A 19,195-nucleotide genomic window follows, 5' to 3' on the forward strand; every position below is an offset into this window, starting at 1 on the left:
AACATTTATATCATTCTCTCGCCTCCTCTCCCTCCCCCCCCCCCGCAAAAAAATCCATTTTGTTAATGAAAAAATCAGAGGGAGAATTAAAATTAAAAAATAAAATTAGCCTAGGCAGAAGTGCTAGGGTCCCAGACAATATTTTAACAAATGAGTGTAATGGGCCTACTGGGAGAGGACACTAAATTTACAACTGACTGTTTTAAGTGATGGATGTCTCATGTTATTGCAGCAGGAAAAACATAAAAAAAAAATCTATTAAAAATTGATAGGCAGAGCACAAGAAAGGGAAAAGCTGTGAAAAAGATATGTAAATAGAATGTACACCACTCTATCGCTTGCAGCAATGCTTGTTGCATGTCACCAGCCAAGTTAACACAGATACTCTGCACGTTAACAAGTGAAAACTTATTTTCTCCCATTAAAATGTCATGACCAACTTGACCACTGACCATCCAGCCCCATCCACTAGAACAGTGGTTCTCAACTCATTTCAGTCCACGGACCACAAGGCCAATAAAAAAAATGTGTGGACCACATCCTTTTTGAGACACGATACAAAAGAGCAGACAACAAACATTTTGGTTTGAAATGTATTTCTTACTAACAGATTTTTGGATTCTCTTCTCCCTGACAAGCTTTTCAATTTTTGGAATGGTACTTGATAATGCACAACGAATATCGCTTTCCACTGCAAGCTGATTCCTCCGTTTGGACTTAACGTGTAACAAACACGAAAATCCAGTCTCATACATATAAGTTAATACAAATGGAAAAAGAAATCTGACTGCATGTGCTGACAGATTTGGGTAACTCCCGGTCATGCTAGCCCAAAATTTCTCTATGATAGACTGCTGGTACACGTCTTGAGCCGCAAAATCATATTTCAGAGCCAAGAATTCCTCCTGCAGGTGACGCTATGGATGACGTGCTGCGTGCTTGTGAACACAGCGTAAAACAGCCTAATGGCAGCACCTGCTCACACCGTGTGACTTTGGACGAAGTTCCTGTGGACCACCAAAAAAGTCACCATGGACCACCAGAGGTCCATGGACCACCAGTTGAGAACCACAGCACTAGAAGATCTCAACATGCACTATCCTCATGACATCACATACACCATAGAATTCAGGTGACACCAAACACCTAGACTAGCGGGGAGAATGCCTTTCAGCCTGAGTAGACAGACATGCACTCGCTCTGCTCAAGTTAGCATGCTAAAAATAGCAGCATGGAGGCTGTGGCATGGGTGGTGGCTCAGACAAGCTGCCATCTATGCTGCAAGCAGACCTGCCGACGGGGGGGAGAGGGGAGGGTGGAGGATGGGAGTAGGGGCAAACGGGGCAACTGCCTTGGGGCCCAGTAATTCACAAGAGCCCATGATTCCTGGCCAATGTCACCACGACTGCAGCAGCCGGATCCCTGGGCCCTTTAAATTGTCACCGGAGCTCAAGATGGCACGCTTCCGGCAATGATGAGGCTGCCTGGAGGGAGCTAGCCACAGCTCCATTCATTCCACACAAGGCCCTGCCACCTTGCACAGGGACCCGGCAAAGCTGTTGGCCCCACTGGCCGCAGGACCCACACTGTTACTTTTAACAAGCTAGCACAAATCTGTCTATGTGGGCTGGCAGGCTCACTCCCATCTGCAGATCAAGCAGGTGCTTTCTAAAATCTGTTAGGCACACATTGGTCATTGAGGCTTTTGAAGAGTAATGGGCATCGCTGAAGAGGGGATGAGGTGAAAGAGGCATTCAATATGGAGTCTGGCGCAACTCTATCCAGCAGTAGTGGGAGAATGAAGAAATGAGAGCAGACATGTACACAAAGACAGAGCTAGGAAAGGTGCTAGCATGAACAAGGAGCTTGAACTTGATTCAAAGACTTACATATGCTTTAATTCTTATTTAAAATGCATTATTTGAGTGTTTATCCATAATGCTCTAATATAATCTCATTATCAGTACACTTTAATCATTTACCTCAGGAAAGAGCAGTTTGCAGATGCTTTCAGCTAACGTGTGCAGATACACTCTGCTTCTGCTTGTTTTCCTTTGAGGAAGGTTCCCATGTGTGTCTTTTTCATGGACTTCTTTGCAGATGGGTAAAGCTGCTCTAGAACTATTTGGCACTTCTGCACATTCCTCCTCATGTTCATCAGAAATATGACTTTGGGTTAGTAAGGAGAACGGACATTCCCCAGTGATCTTCAAGTCTTTTAGTTTGGTACAGAACATACTGTACAAAGCCTCTCTGTCAGGATTTAAAGAGTACTTTGCTTTGTGGTTAATTCTCTTCTGCTGATTAACAGTAGAAGCCAGAACAGTAGATGAAGGCAATTGCTGTGCAAGATTATTTGTCGTTATAAATCACTGATGTAGCTTTATAACCCTACAAAACAAGAGCAAAGAAAAAAAGAGACTCAAAACATGAAAGAATGATAGTGTATGCTAATTTAGTTTGCTTTATGGTTATGAGAATGTCAGGTTACAGTAATGTCACTCTTACCCTAACCCTTAGGCTCTGACCCAAGAAAGACTTCAGCACGTGCATAATTTTAGGCACCTGAATAGTCTCATTGACTTCAACTACTCATGTACTTTTGTGCACATTGTATTGGGGCCCTTGTAATTCAGACTCAAAACATGAAAGAATGCTATAGTATGCTAATTTCGTTTGCCTTATGATTATGAGACTGTCAAGTTCTCATATTTTATCTGAACTATAACTGTGAGCATGTTGAAGTGTTAGGCCTCCACTGAAAAGAACAAAGACACACTACAAACTCTTGTCAGAAAATGTGTTTCATTTTTGTTCATTAAACCTACCAGAAGTGGTATAATGAGATTTAGTTTTACTCACATGGGAATTTAATCCCAGTGCTCTTGATACCCACAGTATCACATTCATAGCCTATGCAAACAAGACTTGAGTCCCCACTCCCAGAATGAATTGGTTACAAACATCCCTCTCTCCCTACCCCCAGGGCACATAGTGCACTACTCTGGGCCTCTTCCTGGTCTCCCTTGGGCTTTTCTAAAGCAAGTCTACCCAGAGCCGTCCTACTGCGTAGGATTTACGGAGTCCTATGCAGTACTATCAAACTCGCGCCCCTATGCCCAATGGGAGCTAGTGGAGACAACAGCTTTTTAGAGGTGTGATTTTTATAATCTTCAACAAACACACTAATGAAATATTTTAAAGTAAATTTTAAACTAAGGTCCTGCAGACTAACATAGCAAATTCAGAAATTTTACCTGGAGTTGGCAAATGCAAGTTAAATGGCTTCATTACCACTTGAATTACTCTTTCACAAGTTCAATGTTCTGCTAATAGGTCTGGCGGGGTTTTTCACTTTTAAGTTAACTAGATCATATCTGGAGGAAGCAGAGTCATAGAACAGGGAGAGCGAGAGGCAGGTGGGTGAACATTAAGATCTGAGGTGCCCCAACTTTTCAGGTGCCTTACCCAACTGTATATTCTGTGTAAGAATGGCTCTCTTGCCCTTTCCCACTATCTTAACCCAAAGACAGTAGGGTCTCTTAAAACAGTCCCATCCCATTTTGGTAGTCCTGCCCAATCACATGCCCACCACATTCAGTTTCAGTGAGTACACTGACTTTAAAACTATGCCAATTTACACCAGCTGAGAATATGTCCATAAGCCCTGCATATCTGATACTAGCACTGCTTGGAAATACCAAAGGGGGCCATTCTGAGAGAGGAAATGTTTTTCAGATAAGACAATGAACTGAATTGTAATTAATTTGAACTTTGCTTTATAATAATTTCCTCATTTTCCTTATGCTTATTTTGGTAATAGTTAATCTGAAAAGAGTCTTTGCTTAAAGCTTTTATGTGTTTGTCTCTCTATATTAATGCAATACCTTAATAGTAGTCCTTGGTGAATCTGAACTCATCCGGGGGCTAAAATATGAACCTTTCACTTCTGAGTTCAAATATGTCACATACACAATGATATAACTGGTGGCTTCAAGCCAGTTCTTAGAGGATATTGATCAAAAATTGCAGGACTCCACATCCTGATTCATATAAACAATTCCAAAACTCAGTGTCAATGGACTTACAAAAATAATGTTCTATTTTTCTGATTTCAATTTTTATACACAAATAATCTTTTAAATCCACTTTTCCATTAGGGAAGTCAGTATTTCCTTACTCTATTTCTGCATACTCTCTTGTAATGAATGGAGCAATTAATCTTTTCTAAGCAAGAATTACAATAATCAAATGTGTTACATTTCTTTAAAATAAAAGTATTAGTGACCATTATGTCTATTTAAAAGCACTGCAGAGGTTTTTTACTGAACAACACTGTAGTCCTTAGGAAAAAAATTAAAGAAAATAATTAATTCTGCATATAGACATTGGTATCTGCAGAGTTCTACTCCCAAGAGACACTGCAGCCAAGAAGGGGACCCAGAATCCTGCACCAGTAGCTCCTCCTGGCCATGCAGTTGTACCACCCTCAGTCCTACTGCAAGTGGGTTCATATGGCTGGGGTGGTACAGCCACATGGCTGGGAGGAACTACCAGTGCAGGGCTCTGGCTCCTGGGAGCAATGGGGCTACACTCCTCTCCATTTGTCCCACTGCCCATTGGGAGTAGAGCCCTGTGGATCAGCAAATGCTGATGTCTATCTTTGGATATCCACATCTGCATTTGACATTTGTAACCATGGGCTCTATCCATATTCAAGTTGTGATCTGCTGTTACCCCCAGCTCCATTTCAGGTGTATAGCTGCGTAGCCATTTATTCCCTATTTTGTAGTTGTATATTTAATTTTATCTTCCTAAAGGGTAGTACAGTAAACTTCCGATAATCCGGCACCTTTAGGACCCAGGGGGTGCCGGATTATCAGATATGCCGGACTATCAGAAGGGGAGGCTATGAGGGGTCTGGCCCCAGACCCTCATAGCCCCCCCCCCCCCTTCCAATAGTCCGGCTCTGCTCCAGGCGTCCCTGATTCAGCCGCTGCTGGTCAGTTTCAGCAGCGGCTGAATCGGGGACGCCTGCAGCAGAGCAGCTGGAGTGCTGCCAGGTTCGTCCAGTAGCGCCGACCCTTGGCACGGCGAGACCAACCCGGCAGCACCCCAGCTGCTCTTGGGGACGCCTGGGCAGAGCAGCTGGGGTGCTACTGGGTTGGTCCGGCAGCGCTGCTCCTCGGCACTACTGGACCAACCTGGCAGCACCCCAGCTGCTCTGCCCCAGGTGTCCCCAAGTCAGCTGCTGCTGAAACTGATCAGGGGCTGATTCCAGGAAGCCGGGGCAGAGCAGCTCTGCCTCGGGCTTCCTGGAGTCAGCCACTGGTCAGTTTCAGTAGTGGCTGAATCGGGGACAGCTGGGGTGCTTCTGGGTTGGTCCCGCAGCCCCGAGGGGCAGCGCTACCGTACCTACCTGGCAGCACTCCAGCTGCTCTGCCCCTGGCTTCCCGGATTCAGCCGCTGGTCAGCTTTAGCAGTGGCTGAATCCGGGAAGCTGGGGGCAGAGCAGCTCCAATGGTCCGGCTGCCCAGAGCACTTCCGGGTTCCTGATGGTGCCGGACCATCAGGAGTGCCGGACCATCAGATGCCGGATCATTGGAGTTTTACTGTACTTTACATTTGCCTTATTGAAGGTCATCTTGCTGATTTCAGACAATTCTCCAAATTGCCAGCATCATTTTGAATTCTTATGCTACCCACCAAAATACTTGTAAATGCTCTCAGTTTTGTGTCATCTGCATATTTTATATGTAGATACTCTCCACTCTATTATCCAAATGATTAATGAAAATATTGAATAGTACTAGGATAGATCCCTCCATGACTCTATTAAGATTTATTCTCCTCATTTGATAGCAAACCATTGGTAACTATTCTTTAAGTACAGTCTTTCAGCCAACTGTGCATCCGGTGAATTCATCTAGATAAATTTCATCAAGCAAATTCATCTAGATAAATTTCCCTAGTTTGCTTATGAGATAGTAGTCCTGTCTAAAAAAGTGTATGTGATCATGTAATTCAAGATTGTAACATAATGATTATACCACTCCTCTGCCTTACTTCTTGCTCTATGTAGCAGTCCCATTCTCCTTGCCTAGCCAGTCTGCATAATTAAACACGTAACATGTAATTAAAGAATACAGAATTAAATAATGTATTATAATGCATATGCACAAGAGGGCCAGATTAAGGTTGCATAGGCAGTCTTAATTCTGGTTCTTCCTGAATTTTGAGTGCTTCACTTCACAATATTGCAATTTTTCTAATATAGGGCTTTTTATTTGTTTAGTGTACTATAATATTCTGTTCTCATCTTTAACTTTAGGGCCAGCTGGTACAGGATCCAGGAGCCATAATTAACTACTTGCAGACTCCTCCTCCAATTGTAACCATGCAGAACTTGGAAAACGTTGGGAATCTATCCTTAAGTATCCTCATTCCTTGCACAGAATTCTCACTAGCATCAAGAATATTTTGGCACATAGGCCTATAATGTGCATATATAACATAATTGTGATTCATAGATCAGGTACAGAATATAGCCTTTCAAAAGTATAACATCTATTCTATACCATGTGTGGTATTCAATACAAATGAATATACAGAATATACAGATTCTGGCCAGCTTCCACAGGCACTGACACTGTACTACATAAATAGTGTGGGACTGTACTGAATTAACATACAATTGTTTAATCTAAAGAAACGTTATGAATCTGCTATCTCCTTTATTGATGTCTTGTGACCCTTGAGGATGGACACATGAATGCAGGTCCCTTGTCCTGACCTATACGGGTGGGACAGAATCTCTATAAAAGACTGACCAAAGAAGTAACGTCTCCGTCAAAGAAGGAATTTTTTGCATGGTAAACCAAGAGCAAAATAAAGATGCTGACTACAGGGAAGAAGTTGTGGAGGAGCCACATGGTAAGCAGGCTGCAGCAGAAGCTGGAGAACCAAGTGCAGAGCAGACTGTGTTGAGCAGGCTCTGCTAGATTCAGGGCTATGCAGAATTTGTAGGGGAAAAGCAGACAAGGTATGGGACCTGCAGCCAGACTTTTACATGGAGGCTCCCAAAAAGACTATTATAGACAAAGTGTGTTAGACACCGGTGCATAAGTCTCAGAAGTGATCAGTGTTGTATGACTAGGTATTGGATACACTTACTGTGTAAAGAACAATTACATTCAGCCAGAGAGTGGGGGGAAGACAAGGGAGGGGAATCGCACAGCCTAATTGCCTCTGTGGTTGGAGCATCCCCTTATCAGGAGCTGTGCAGAATATGCTGCAGCTGTAGCTAGGATCAACATAGGGGGAGGGGGGCGGGCAATGAGACATACCATGGACTGATTTTACCCAGGAAACCTGAAAAAGTTTCCTACCTGTTGGTAACAGAACACTAGACTGGAGCAGGCATTCCAGAGACTAAACCTCCCAAACCTGCTTTTGGACTGTGAGATATTTGTACCAAGTCCTAGTAAAATATCCTTTGCCATTTCTTGCCTAAAGAAGTATCCCTTCATTTTAGCCATGTTTCTGAGTAGATACTGGGACCCACCAGGACCTACGTACTATAGAACTTAGCAGCTGAATCACTTTCAGGGCTTGCCTCCAAGGTACGGCTACCCTCTGGTGCTACTGAGTGCTTTATGAGGTTTAGTGTGCCAGAGTACAATCCAGCCATAATAATTTTGACACAATTGCAGTGACCATAAATATTTCAAAAAACCCTAAGTGAAATGCAACACTCCTGGGATCACCATTACTTTAAAATGTCTTAATGGCTTACCGTAATAATGAAACTATTTTATCAAATCCAAATTAAATACTGAACATCATCCCAGTTACTTCCCTGCTTCATATCTCGCTGTGAGCCACAAGGACTTTTTCTCAGTCTAATGTGATAGTTCCTCCTAATTCTAAATAGTTGTTTAGTTTTACAACTGTCTTACTTCAGAGAAAACAAAATTAATAATAGTTTATGCTCTGCTATTGGTTGGACGTCTCTGGTCCAGCGCCCTTGGGACCTGACCAGTCCCGAACAAGGGAATTTGCCAGACCAGGAGAGGTCCTCTGCTACTACCCCTCCCCACTGCCTGACCCAGTCACCACCCCACCTGCACCCCACCGGGATGCTGGGCTGCCCTGGCCCCCCTACCAGGAGCTACTGGGGCTCCAGCCCCAGTCCCAGCTCCGTCAGGCTCCTAGCCCAGCAGTGCTCCCAACAGCCAGCCATCTTGCCACTGGGCTCCCAGCCAGGACTCCGTAGTCCCTAACCTCCCTTGTTCTGCCAGATGTTGCCGGACCATAGAGTCCCAGTTGTGGGATGTCCAACCTGTACTGCAGAATTAGCCAGCGGTCCAATCAAGAGATAGAGGGAAGAAAAAACATTGGGGGAGGGAGGTTAGGGACAAGATTTTTTTTAAAAACCAAGTACTTTCCTAAATCAGATTCTTCTGCTACTGCTGAGTAGTATCCAAGTCTACAATAGTTCCACTGAAATCAATGGGAAATTAGGGCTCCATAAAATAGCTAAGTATACTTTTTAAATGACAAATGCACACATTTTAAAGATAACACAAAGGGCTTTGTACCTAGCATATGAATTACATTTCTGCTGTATGAATAGTTGATTAAGGCCTACTTAATAGAACACATTTGCTTATATGACTTAGCAGTCAGTATTCTCAGAGTCTTCACAACCAAATCCAAGACCACTGAACTTTGGAGATCGGTGTGTCAGCTGACCAGTTCTGATTTTATAAGTGACCCAGCTTGCTAAAATGGGCTGAAACAAAACCCTGAATCCCAAACACAATTACAATCATGGAATGAGGTGTAACAGTTAACTTAGTTCGAGTTAACATTTGACTGCCGAGTGTAGCTGCGGGCAGTTAGTTCAGACTAAGGGGATTTAAAAATGGCACCTGGACGGGAAGATGCAAATAAAGCCCAGGATATTTAAATCCCAGGCTTCACTTGCAACTTCGAATGCCTACATTAGCCTCCCTAGTTCGAACTAGGAGGCTAGTGTAGACATACCCTTAGGGAGGTAAGAAGGATTCCAAACTCTAGCTCTGAACATGACAATACACGCCCATCTCTAGACGTTATTAAAAGCACTGGGTAAACTTAGAATTCCTCATCCAGGTCTTAGTTTGTAGCTAAAAAGGAAGAACTGATTGTCAAATGTTTGGTATAAAATATATTTTTGCCATTTTAGGTATACACGTGTATTTTGTGAGGGGCAAGTAAATCTTCTGCCTTGTGTTTGACCCAAGTAGCCAGACTGAATACTGAGAAAATGGCACAGGGAGAATCCTTTCTCTCCCAGGACAAAGTGGTTATTGGAACCACTCCACTGAGGGTACTGCAGCCCAATATCTGCAGTAGTCCCTATGGCATCTTATGCAACACTCATGCAGGGAGATGGGGCCTTCTAGTTGCAGATCTTCTCGCCTATCCCTGTTCAGTTCTATTCCTCACTGCAGTTAGCTATCAAAGAGTTGAGCTAGCTGTAGAATGTACAAAGCTCTCATGGAACCCTGTGTCCTCAAACAGGGAAATCTCACCCTTTGGCTATTCACTGAGAATCTGAAACTGCCTTTTTAGGGATTGGTTAGCCCCTTAATGAGTTTGGACCTTAAACAGCTTAATCTATTGACCAAACATTTCAGCTCACTTTTTACTGAGAAGTTTTGCTTCCAGGGCTGTGCCAACATCACTGATAACATTGCAAGTAACCTTCGGGTGCACAAATAAAGAAGTAATCAAAACAGAGACGCTACAGCAATGAAAACAGAATAAACATGTTTGTCTAATAGAAGATATCCAAAATAGCAGGGAAATTGTATTGTTATACTTCTAAATGAAATACATAGATTTATACATTTTTTCTTTTTCTTCTCTGGATTTGCAATCGGTCAAAATAAAATAAAGCTTTTAACTAAACTAGGTAATTTTAATGAATAATATTGAGGAGTCAAAGAAATAAATCTATGAGCAGACGCTTGCTAGACTCTCTCTCTTGAACTTATAGGGCTACATCCTGTTGTCAGGTACAACTCCTACGATAATCAATGGGAGTTGCATGCATATTACTGAGAACAGATTTTTTTTCTATAGTTCAAATAATGTAAGTTGGAATCAACAAATGACAGGTCCAAAAACATGAAATCATTGTGAAGAGAACCATGACATTCAAGTGTAATGCTTGTTGGCTCCCTCCAATTGCTTACTTACAGCCTAATCCCACAAATGTATATACACACAAGTAACTTTATTTACTTGAGCAGTCCCACGACTTCAGTGGAACGACTCTCATGAGTAAATTTAGTTGTGTGAATATTTGCAAAAATCGCACATTTGATATGCAGTCACAGAAAATGAAAACAAAGAACACAACACTGAAGGTAATAATTCATATTTCATGGACAGAGAAGATGTAAGTGAATTGTGAATACTTCATTGTAATGAAATACAAACATTAACAACCTTTTTCTGACAGTGGATATAACTTTATTTTTGTTTGATATTCATGATCTAACAGTTTCATTGTTCCCTTACATTACAGTGGGTGAATTTTAAAAATAAAAGCCATTAAGAGATTCCAAAATCCTACAACCCTTGAGAACACCTCTTAAACCAGTTATATAGTCTCAGCACCCTTTTTCCCTGATCCAGAGAAATAATGCGGGTCCTCTCCACCCACAGGACAAACCATCTTCAATGATTAGGAGACTTCCTACTCTTACATGGTAGCCTCCATGCAGCCTACCTCTTTACAGCTCTCAAAGGTCTCACAAGACTTGGTTCAGTCCCTGCTATTGTGTCTACAACATCTACCTGCAAAAGTGCCAGAATGTTAGAAGCCGTGGATGTGTTTTGTTTCAAATAGAAGAAAATATGCAAACCGTAGAATCTATTTCCATGACAACTCTGGCAAAACTAGTAGGATCTGATCCAACTCCTATTGGATCCTGAAAAACCATTGTTGACTTCAATGGGAGTTGGCTTGAGTATTCAACTGCCTTTTGTGTTTATTCATTAGTGATTTTTTCTGCATGAAAGACATAGGAGTGCTACAGGTGGCAAACACTGAGTAAGGAAATTCTGTGGCTAGAATTTGTTTTCAAATAAGTTAAATGTTTTTGCTATATTAGACACAAGCCTGCACAAGTACAATAACTGTTAGTGTTATATCTAAGGCTCTGCGGCAGTACATGGCAGTATTAAACATTGTATCAAGACACTAAATAGCTAAGTAAGTCATGGTGCATACTGTTGTATTCACTGTTTTAAATGATCATGAATAGAAAGTTGAAAAAACAATTGCATGCCAAAAGTTTACCTGAAATCTACAGATTCTACATATTTATTTGAAAACTAAGTCCTATGGGCAAACAGTGTTTTATAAACAAATTCAAGTCACACAATTTTCTTATTCAGTGTTTGCATCCTGTAGCACTCCTATGTCTTTTATGCAGAAAAAATTACTAATGAGTAAACACAAAAAGCAGTTGAATACTCAAGCCAACTCCCATTGAAGTCAACAATGGTTTTTCAGGATCCAACAGGAGTTGGATCACATCCTACTAGCTTTGTCAGAGTTGTCATGGAAATAGATTCTAAGGTTTGCATATTTTCTTCTATTTGAAACAAAACACATCCACGGCTTCTAACATTCTGGCACTTTTGCAGGTAGATGTGGTAGACACAATAGCAGGAACTGAACCAAGTCTTGTGAGACCTTTGAGAGCTGTAAAGAGGTAGGCTGCATGGGAGGCTACTATGTAAGTATAGGAAGTCTCCTAATCATAGAAGATGGTTTGTCCTATGGGTGGAGAGGACCCGCATTATTTCTCTGGATTGGGGAAAAAGGGTGCTGAGACTATATAACTGGTTTAAGAGGTGTTTTCAGAGCTGCTGCTTTTGAAAAGCCTGAGACAAGAAAGCAATTCTAAAAAAGAGGAAGAAGCCATTTCTCACCTGTTTCCTTCCACTCTAAGTATAGGACTGACTCAACAGTCCCTGGAAAAACACTTTTTCACTATTATTACATAGTTCTAAATTGTTTTTGTAGTACAATGTTGTTTTAAAAAGCAGTTTATATTATAACTTGGTGACCATTTGTCTTTTGTTTCCATGACCAGATTGAAGTTTCACATACTATGCCATGATGCAACCCTGACATTGCTGAAAGAATGTTAATTTGGGCTGTGACCTACTGTCCAGGTGCACCTCAAGTTCCCATTCATGCCAACAGGAATTTGGTATATGTATGATCTACAGGATCAGACTCTCTATTTGTAGTCTAAAGACACAAAGGGGCATCATCACACATACTAAATTAGCACTGTTGAGGAATGTGTTAAGATGACATTTCATAGTGTGTCTTGACACTTTATTGCATTTTAATGCTCTTCCAGAAAAATCAAGGAGATACTTATTTTAAGCAGACAATGTGGATCAGAAAGTTTAATAATGAAATATATTTATATAACATGTAAAAAGGCCAGAATGGTTTTTATTCTTTCACTGAATTTATGGGGCAAACAGAAAATGAAACATTTTTGTGCAGATGAGGCAGAACCAAATTTATCACAGCATCACAGGAACATAGGTCTCAAAGGAATCTTGTGAGGAATGCAAACCCATCTTTGAAAGGTGCTCGTCAAATCCTGTTTTTAAAATCTTTCCAGTGACGGGAATTCCACAACCTCGCTTAGAAGCCTGTTCCACTGCTTAACTATCCTTATGTTTATAAATATTTTTTTCTATTAACTAACCCAAATCTCCCTTGCTGCAGATTAAATGCACTACTTCTTGCCCTACCTTCTGTGGACATGAAAAACAATTACAGTCCTTTTTGTAACAGCCCTTAGTTCCTCTGAAAACTGTTATCAGTTCCCCCTTCCCCACTCCTACTCCCCCCTGCTCCACACTCCTCCCTGTCTTCTTATCTCAAGATTAAACATGCCTGTTTTGTTTGTTTTTATTTTATTTTTAAATCTTTCCTCAGAGGCCTGGTTTTCTATACCTTTTATTTGTGATGTTCTTCTCTGTACTCTCTTCAATTAGCCAATGTCTTTTACAAAGCACAGGGTATGTCTATACTGCATCCCTCTGTCGGCAGAGGGATGCAGATTAGGCAGGTTGACATTGCAAATGAAGCAGGGATTTAAATATCCCATGCCTAATTTGCATAAAAATGGCTGCCGCGTTTTGTCGACTCAGCACTTTGTTGGCAAAAAGTGGCAGTCTAGAGGTGGATCTGTCAAGAAAGAAAGCCTTTTTCGACAGATCCTGTAAACCTCCTTGCAGGAGGCATAAGGGATCTGTCGAAAAAGGCTTTCTTTCTCGTCAGATCCCCCTCTAGGCTGCCACTTTTGGCCGACAAAGTGCTGAGTGGGCAAAACGTGGTGGCCATTTTATGCAAATTAGGCATGGGATATTTAAATCCCTGCTTCATTTGCAATGTTGACCTGCCTAATCTGCATTCCTTTGCCGACAGAGGGATGCAGTCTAGACATACCCACAGTGCCCAGAACACAGTATTCCTGCTGAGTTTTCACCAGTGCCAAGTAGAAGACAACTACCTCCAGTGTTTTCTATGGCACTCCTCCTTTTAATATCTCCCAGAATGACGTTAGCTATTTTTGCAACTGCATGACATTTTTTACTCATATGCAATTTGTGATACATTGTTACCCCCAGATTCTTTCTAGTAGTACTACCATCTAGCCAGTTATTCCCCATTTTCTAGTTGCGCATATAGCTTTCTATATATAGTATTTTGCACTTGTCTTTATTGAACTTCATCTTGTTTTCAGACCAGTCCTCCAGTTCGTCACGGTTACTTTGAATTCTAATCCTGTTCTCCAAATGGCAGGCAACATCCCCCAGCTTGGCGTCAGCTGAACAAAAGCTTAGTCTTCACTTCACCATCCAAGTATTAATGAAAATATTTTATAGTACTGGACTCAGGACAGAACCCTATATGACCTCAGTAGGGATGTCATTATGTAGACGACTACACAGTTAACTGATACACATCCCCCCCCCCCACCCTCACCTCTGCTGCCTCTGTATCAGAGGCAGCAAGGGAAGGGGGAACGGGAGCTGGTTCCCATGAAGAGCTGGCTTTAAGCAGGCTCCCCAGGAGAACTGGATCCACCTGCCACCCTTATCCCTGTATTGCTGCCTCTGATAAAGAAGCAGGCAAGTGCCAATACACACGGGGAGCCAACTTTCCAGTAGGTTCTCCTCGCGTGCTGGCTCTGTGGACAGGGGCGGATATAGGGCAGGGTGAACGGGGCGGCCGCACCGGGCCCCGCACTTAAAAAAGCCCTGCGCATGCGCCATGGCGCCACCGCGCATGCGCATGGCGTCACGGCGCATGCGCCGTGGCAAAGGGAGGGCCCCGCATAGTTACGCTGCCCGGGGCCCCGCAAAACAGTCATCTGCCCCTGTCTGTGGACATGCCTGCCCCTTCTTGTTGCCTCCTACAGAGGCAGTGAAGTGGAGTGGGCAGGCAGGAGCCAGTGCTGGGGAGAACCAGCTTAAAAGCCTGTTCCCCCCAGCACCAGCTCCCCAGTACAATCTGCCCTCCCCTTCCCACGCTGCTGCCTCTATCAGAGGCAGCAGCACAGGTGGTGGGGGAACAGGGAAGGCTGCTGCGATCTTTCCAGATATCAGTGTATAATCCCTCAGGTACTATTTGTTCCTCTTTTTATAGATAGGTATTATGTTTGCCCTTCTCCCATCTCCAGAGACCTCACCCACTTAATATCTCACACACATAATGTTAAGAGAAAGCAGCACGGTTGGATGACTGCAATAAATGAACAAACACTTTTGTTGTCAGCCTCTGTACTAAGGTGAGTGCAAAAAAGGATTTTCTGAATCTCTGTAACAAATTGGAAAATTCAGTACACTAGAAGGCAAACCTTCGTATTTCTTAAGATATTTAATCCCAATCATGTCAGCCATTGTTAGCAGTAGGACTGCTGCAGTGATCTCCACTGCTCTTCTGTTAGATCCTTCCATTCCAAATATTCTGCTCTCTCATTTCTGTGTAAAGGAAGAACTATTGGCAAACAGCACAGTATGCTTCTGAAATGACTTCTTCACAGGAAAAGTCAGCATGTGCAAATGACAGCAACAGGCAGAGGACAAGCAAAATTATCTCAGTGTTAATTTCAATGTTCTTCCCCAGTCTGGATTTGCAACTTTACTTGACATCAGTAGGAACTCTGTACAAAGACTGAAGTGAGAATCTGAAAATAATGTGCTAATACTAATTCTTATGTGACAACTGTATTAAAAATATCTGTGCAACAGCTTGCAGTATAAACACAGGTTATCTAGGTCTAACAATCTGAGATATATTCTAAATAGCTAAATCATTCTGAAAACCAGATCCCTGAAAAATTGGTCAAAGAAAAGATACACAACTCTAAACTTTCTAAGTTAATCTTTTGGCTATCCTTTGGAAAATATGGCAGATAATTTTGAGAGAAAATATGAACCATCTTCTATTGGTGAAAGAGACAAGATTTTTTGTTACACAGTACTCTTTATAAGGTCCTGAAGAACATTGCAAATATTGCCACAAACATTGGCAAATGCTGATTAACATGATTGATTATGGGATCCCATCCCAAACAGAAGGCATGGGGACTGAAAGAGGGTCTCAGAAGGGACAGCTTACCCAGGGTCTGTGACAAGTGTGTTATGACATAATGAAATGGAGTTGACAGGATCCTTTTTTTAGTCTTGTCCCAACAGCTAATGAAATAATAGACGTACTGAACAGAGATTAAAAAAAATAATTGTAAGTATTATCTGACCTAAGGCCATTCAACGCCTCTTCCCACTCACCATTAAAAAACAACCACTTTCTCTTTTACTCATTATTTTCTTTATATACAAATTGGGAAAGGCATCTGTTGCTGAGGCACTTATTATTTCATTACTTTTAGAGACAGAATGAATTTCCAGAAGTCTCATTACACTGGAGACTGAGGTAATAAGATAATGTCTGCTCGAAGACTCTAATATTAAGAGACTAGGTGGCTCTGGGAGTCAAAATGAGATATGCGAACTTTCTTATCTAGTTTTTTATACCATGCTAAAAATAGCACCATGCCCCCAACTCCAGGAGCAGCTGTACCATGGTCCCAGCTCCAGCCCCGGCACAGAAACAGCCTCCTACCATGTGGTCCTATCCCAGAAACAGCTGAGGCCAGAGACATGTGGTGGCTGCCAGAGCTGAGGCCGGGGCCACAGTGCCATATTTAGGCCTCTTCTCTGGGGCTGGAGCTGTGGCCAGGACTGCGTGGTGGCTGTCTGACAGCTCCCACGGCGGGCTGCATGGCGGGTGGCTGCTGGGGCCAGAGCTGGGCTGCAGTGCAGCTGCTCCTGGGACCAGGAGCACCCTGAATCCCTGTTTCCCCTCTTCTCTCTCAGAGCCCACCTCTTCCTTCAGCCCCCTGCTGGCTCCTCCCCCAGGCTTCCCACATATCACTGCCCCACCCCCAGCACCCCACTGCCTGCAAATCCTGGGCACTGGCAGTAGCTTCCTCCTGCCCCATAATAAGATTTGCAGCCAGTGCTGCAGGGAGCAGCCAAAATCTCTTAGGCTACGACTACACTGCAGGTATCCTGAAATAGCTATTCCGTATCTTTTGAGAGCATCTGTTATTTTTAAATAGAACGGGCTCACTATTCCGACATCCCCGTAAACCTCATTCCATGAGGAGTAAAGGACGTTTCGGAATAGTGATTTATTTTGAAACATTTATTTGTGTAGACAGCGCCAAATTTTGAAATAAGCTATTTCAACATTAACTCAAAATAAGCTATGCAATTTGCGTAGCTCAAATTACACAGCTTATTTCACGCTCCGGGTGCAGTGTAGAAACACCTTTAGAAACAAGCTATGGTTGTAGCAGACAAAGTAGCTATGTAACTGGGTGTGCAAGAGCACTGCAAAAGTGCTAGTTTCCAAAGGATAGAAACACGGGGAGAAAGCATGCTAAGAAGCAGCTCTGTACCTAGAGTCTTGCACGGATACAAAATGTTATATCCTCATCAGCATCTGTATCTGCAAAAATGAGCCAGGGATATCCACATCCACCCCCACATCCTTGGATGTGGATACCCAAGGATATAAAGTAGATATCCACAGATTTTCAGGGCTCTAGCTATATCTCTTTTGTGAAGAGCAGCATGTGCTCAATTCCAGCACTGACCTGAGTCCCAGTGGGCATCAATGTTGAGCAGGATGAGGGCCCATTAACACATTAATAGAGTCTCTAGTGCTGCTGGCAGTATTCTGAATCTCATGGGCTGTGTCTACACTGCACCCCTTTTCCGGAAAAGGGATGCAGATTAGACACATCGGAATAGCAAAATCCGCGGGGGATTTAAATATCCCCCGCGGCATTTGCATTTACATGGCTGCCGCTTTTTTCCGGCTTGGGGATAAGCCGGAGAAAAGCGCCAGTCTAGACGTGATTCTCCGGAAAATAAGCCCTTTTCCGGAGGATCTCTTATTCCTACTCGAATTCCTCACCCCGTTTGTAAGTAGGGATCCGATGTAAGTCGGATCCATGTAACCCGGGGACTGCCTGTACAGGAAAGAAAGAACTCTTCAGCATCCTCCCCAGTTTTTTTCACTCACACATGTGGAGCCAGAATCACAACCCTGCTATTTCTTTGTTTTGACCTCAGATCAGACTGGAATTTTTCTAATGTATTTAAAATATTTGCATGAGGAAATTTCCATTGTGACAAAAGATCTAATTTCCAAGGGTGTTCTGGGGTTACAGAGAAATGACATAACCACAGCATTACAACTATCTTTATAACACATTAATATTATAAATCTTTGCATGGAGTTTTCAACTCTGTTTATAACGGAGGCTTAAATCCTGCATTGGTAGCAATAAATCAAACTGTCAGCAAGAGTGAATTCCAAAGTAATGCAGCTCTGTAGCTGAAAGCCAAACCTAAGTTTAGCATTGAGGCTCTGAAAGCAGTTGTTAATATTTGACTTAAGATTATGAATGTTTTCCACTAGTTGTACAGTAACTGTTGAAATAAAATAGTGGAGATATGTTCTATAAATACTTCCATAAGAACTTTGCCTATCACATTTTTATTCTAACATCAGATACACCAGCCATTCACAATACATAAATAGAAGTAATCACAATAAAATCCTAAATATACCATATTCAAAAGTATTAAAATTTTACATATATCTCAGTGTTCTTGCTCACTTATGAGTTTGCAGCCACATCCTGCTCTTCTGGAAGAGCCATGTAATGAGTACTAGGAGCAGCGACAAATCCTATATATTGGTAGAAATAGTGACTTTAAGCATCATCTTTCAAACAGAGAAAGCCATGTTTGCCTATTTGTCATTGAACAGATTTAAGTACTAGAGAGCTGCATTTCCCCTATATATAATGCAAATTGTACCAATCTCCAGCCCTGCATACCAATGAGGGCAACCTGTAGCCTGCGGACCACGTGTGGTCCATTAGGGTTCTGTGTTTGGCCCACAAGACATTTTATTTACTCTTGCTCATCTGCAGGGTTGCCAGATTCTACTGGTTTCTGTCAGTTTAGTTTTTTAGTGACATGAAGATAAAGCCAGGGCACATGAAGTGAGGAGCATGCTGATTGCACACAACATTGACTGTTTGATGGGGTGCAGAAGGAGCACACGGCTCGAAGTGCTGCTATGGTTTAATCGTTACAAGCGCAGTTAGCAAAGTATCTTATCCCAGGAGATTGTCTTGGTTACAACAATCCTGCAATCCACTGAGATGAAGGAGGGCCACTCACTAGCGTTGGTTGCCTAATGCTGCTGTATACTGTAAAACAAATGGTAAAAAGGTATTTCCTATATCAGCACAGGTTGGAGCTCCCTGGTCTGGCATTACCAGGATCTGACTGGTCCTGAATGAGAGAATTTGCTAGACAAGGGGAGGTTTCCTGCCATCAGACCGCAAGCCCATTGCCTGCTGCTGGCAGGCTGACCCAGCAGACAACTTTGCCTCCCCCTTCCCCTCAATGTTACTGGGCTGCTTGCCTAGGTACCGCTGGCTCCCAGGGCAGCACAGGCTCTGGCTCCTGCCACGGGACTCTGGTCCCACACAGCTAGGATCAACCGCGA

At 42.6% G+C, this 19,195-nt stretch overlaps 1 protein-coding gene across 6 annotated transcripts in view; it reads right to left on the minus strand.

Moving 5' to 3' along the window:
* The window catches only part of GUCY1A1 (guanylate cyclase 1 soluble subunit alpha 1), a 56,537-nt gene that overhangs the window by 23,239 nt on the left and 14,103 nt on the right, over nt 1-19,195 (minus strand). For 4 of the 6 annotated variants that reach the window (XM_014571810.4, XM_075930112.2, XM_075930111.2 and 1 more), the window contains one exon: nt 1,983-2,391. The exons of 1 other annotated variant lie outside the window; for it this stretch is intronic. In XM_014571810.4, coding sequence (XP_014427296.1) covers nt 1,983-2,237 — 255 coding nt within the window. In that variant the 5' untranslated portion in view covers nt 2,238-2,391. Of the gene's footprint in view, nt 1-1,982; nt 2,392-9,688; nt 9,777-19,195 lie in introns of those variants that run through there. One more of the 6 variants, XM_025182897.3, reaches the window with a different exon arrangement.

The sequence above is a fragment of the Pelodiscus sinensis genome, chromosome 4 (genome assembly GCF_052426305.1).
Source record: "Pelodiscus sinensis isolate ZL-2025 chromosome 4, ASM5242630v1, whole genome shotgun sequence".
NCBI classification, from domain to species: Eukaryota; Metazoa; Chordata; order Testudines; family Trionychidae; genus Pelodiscus; species Pelodiscus sinensis.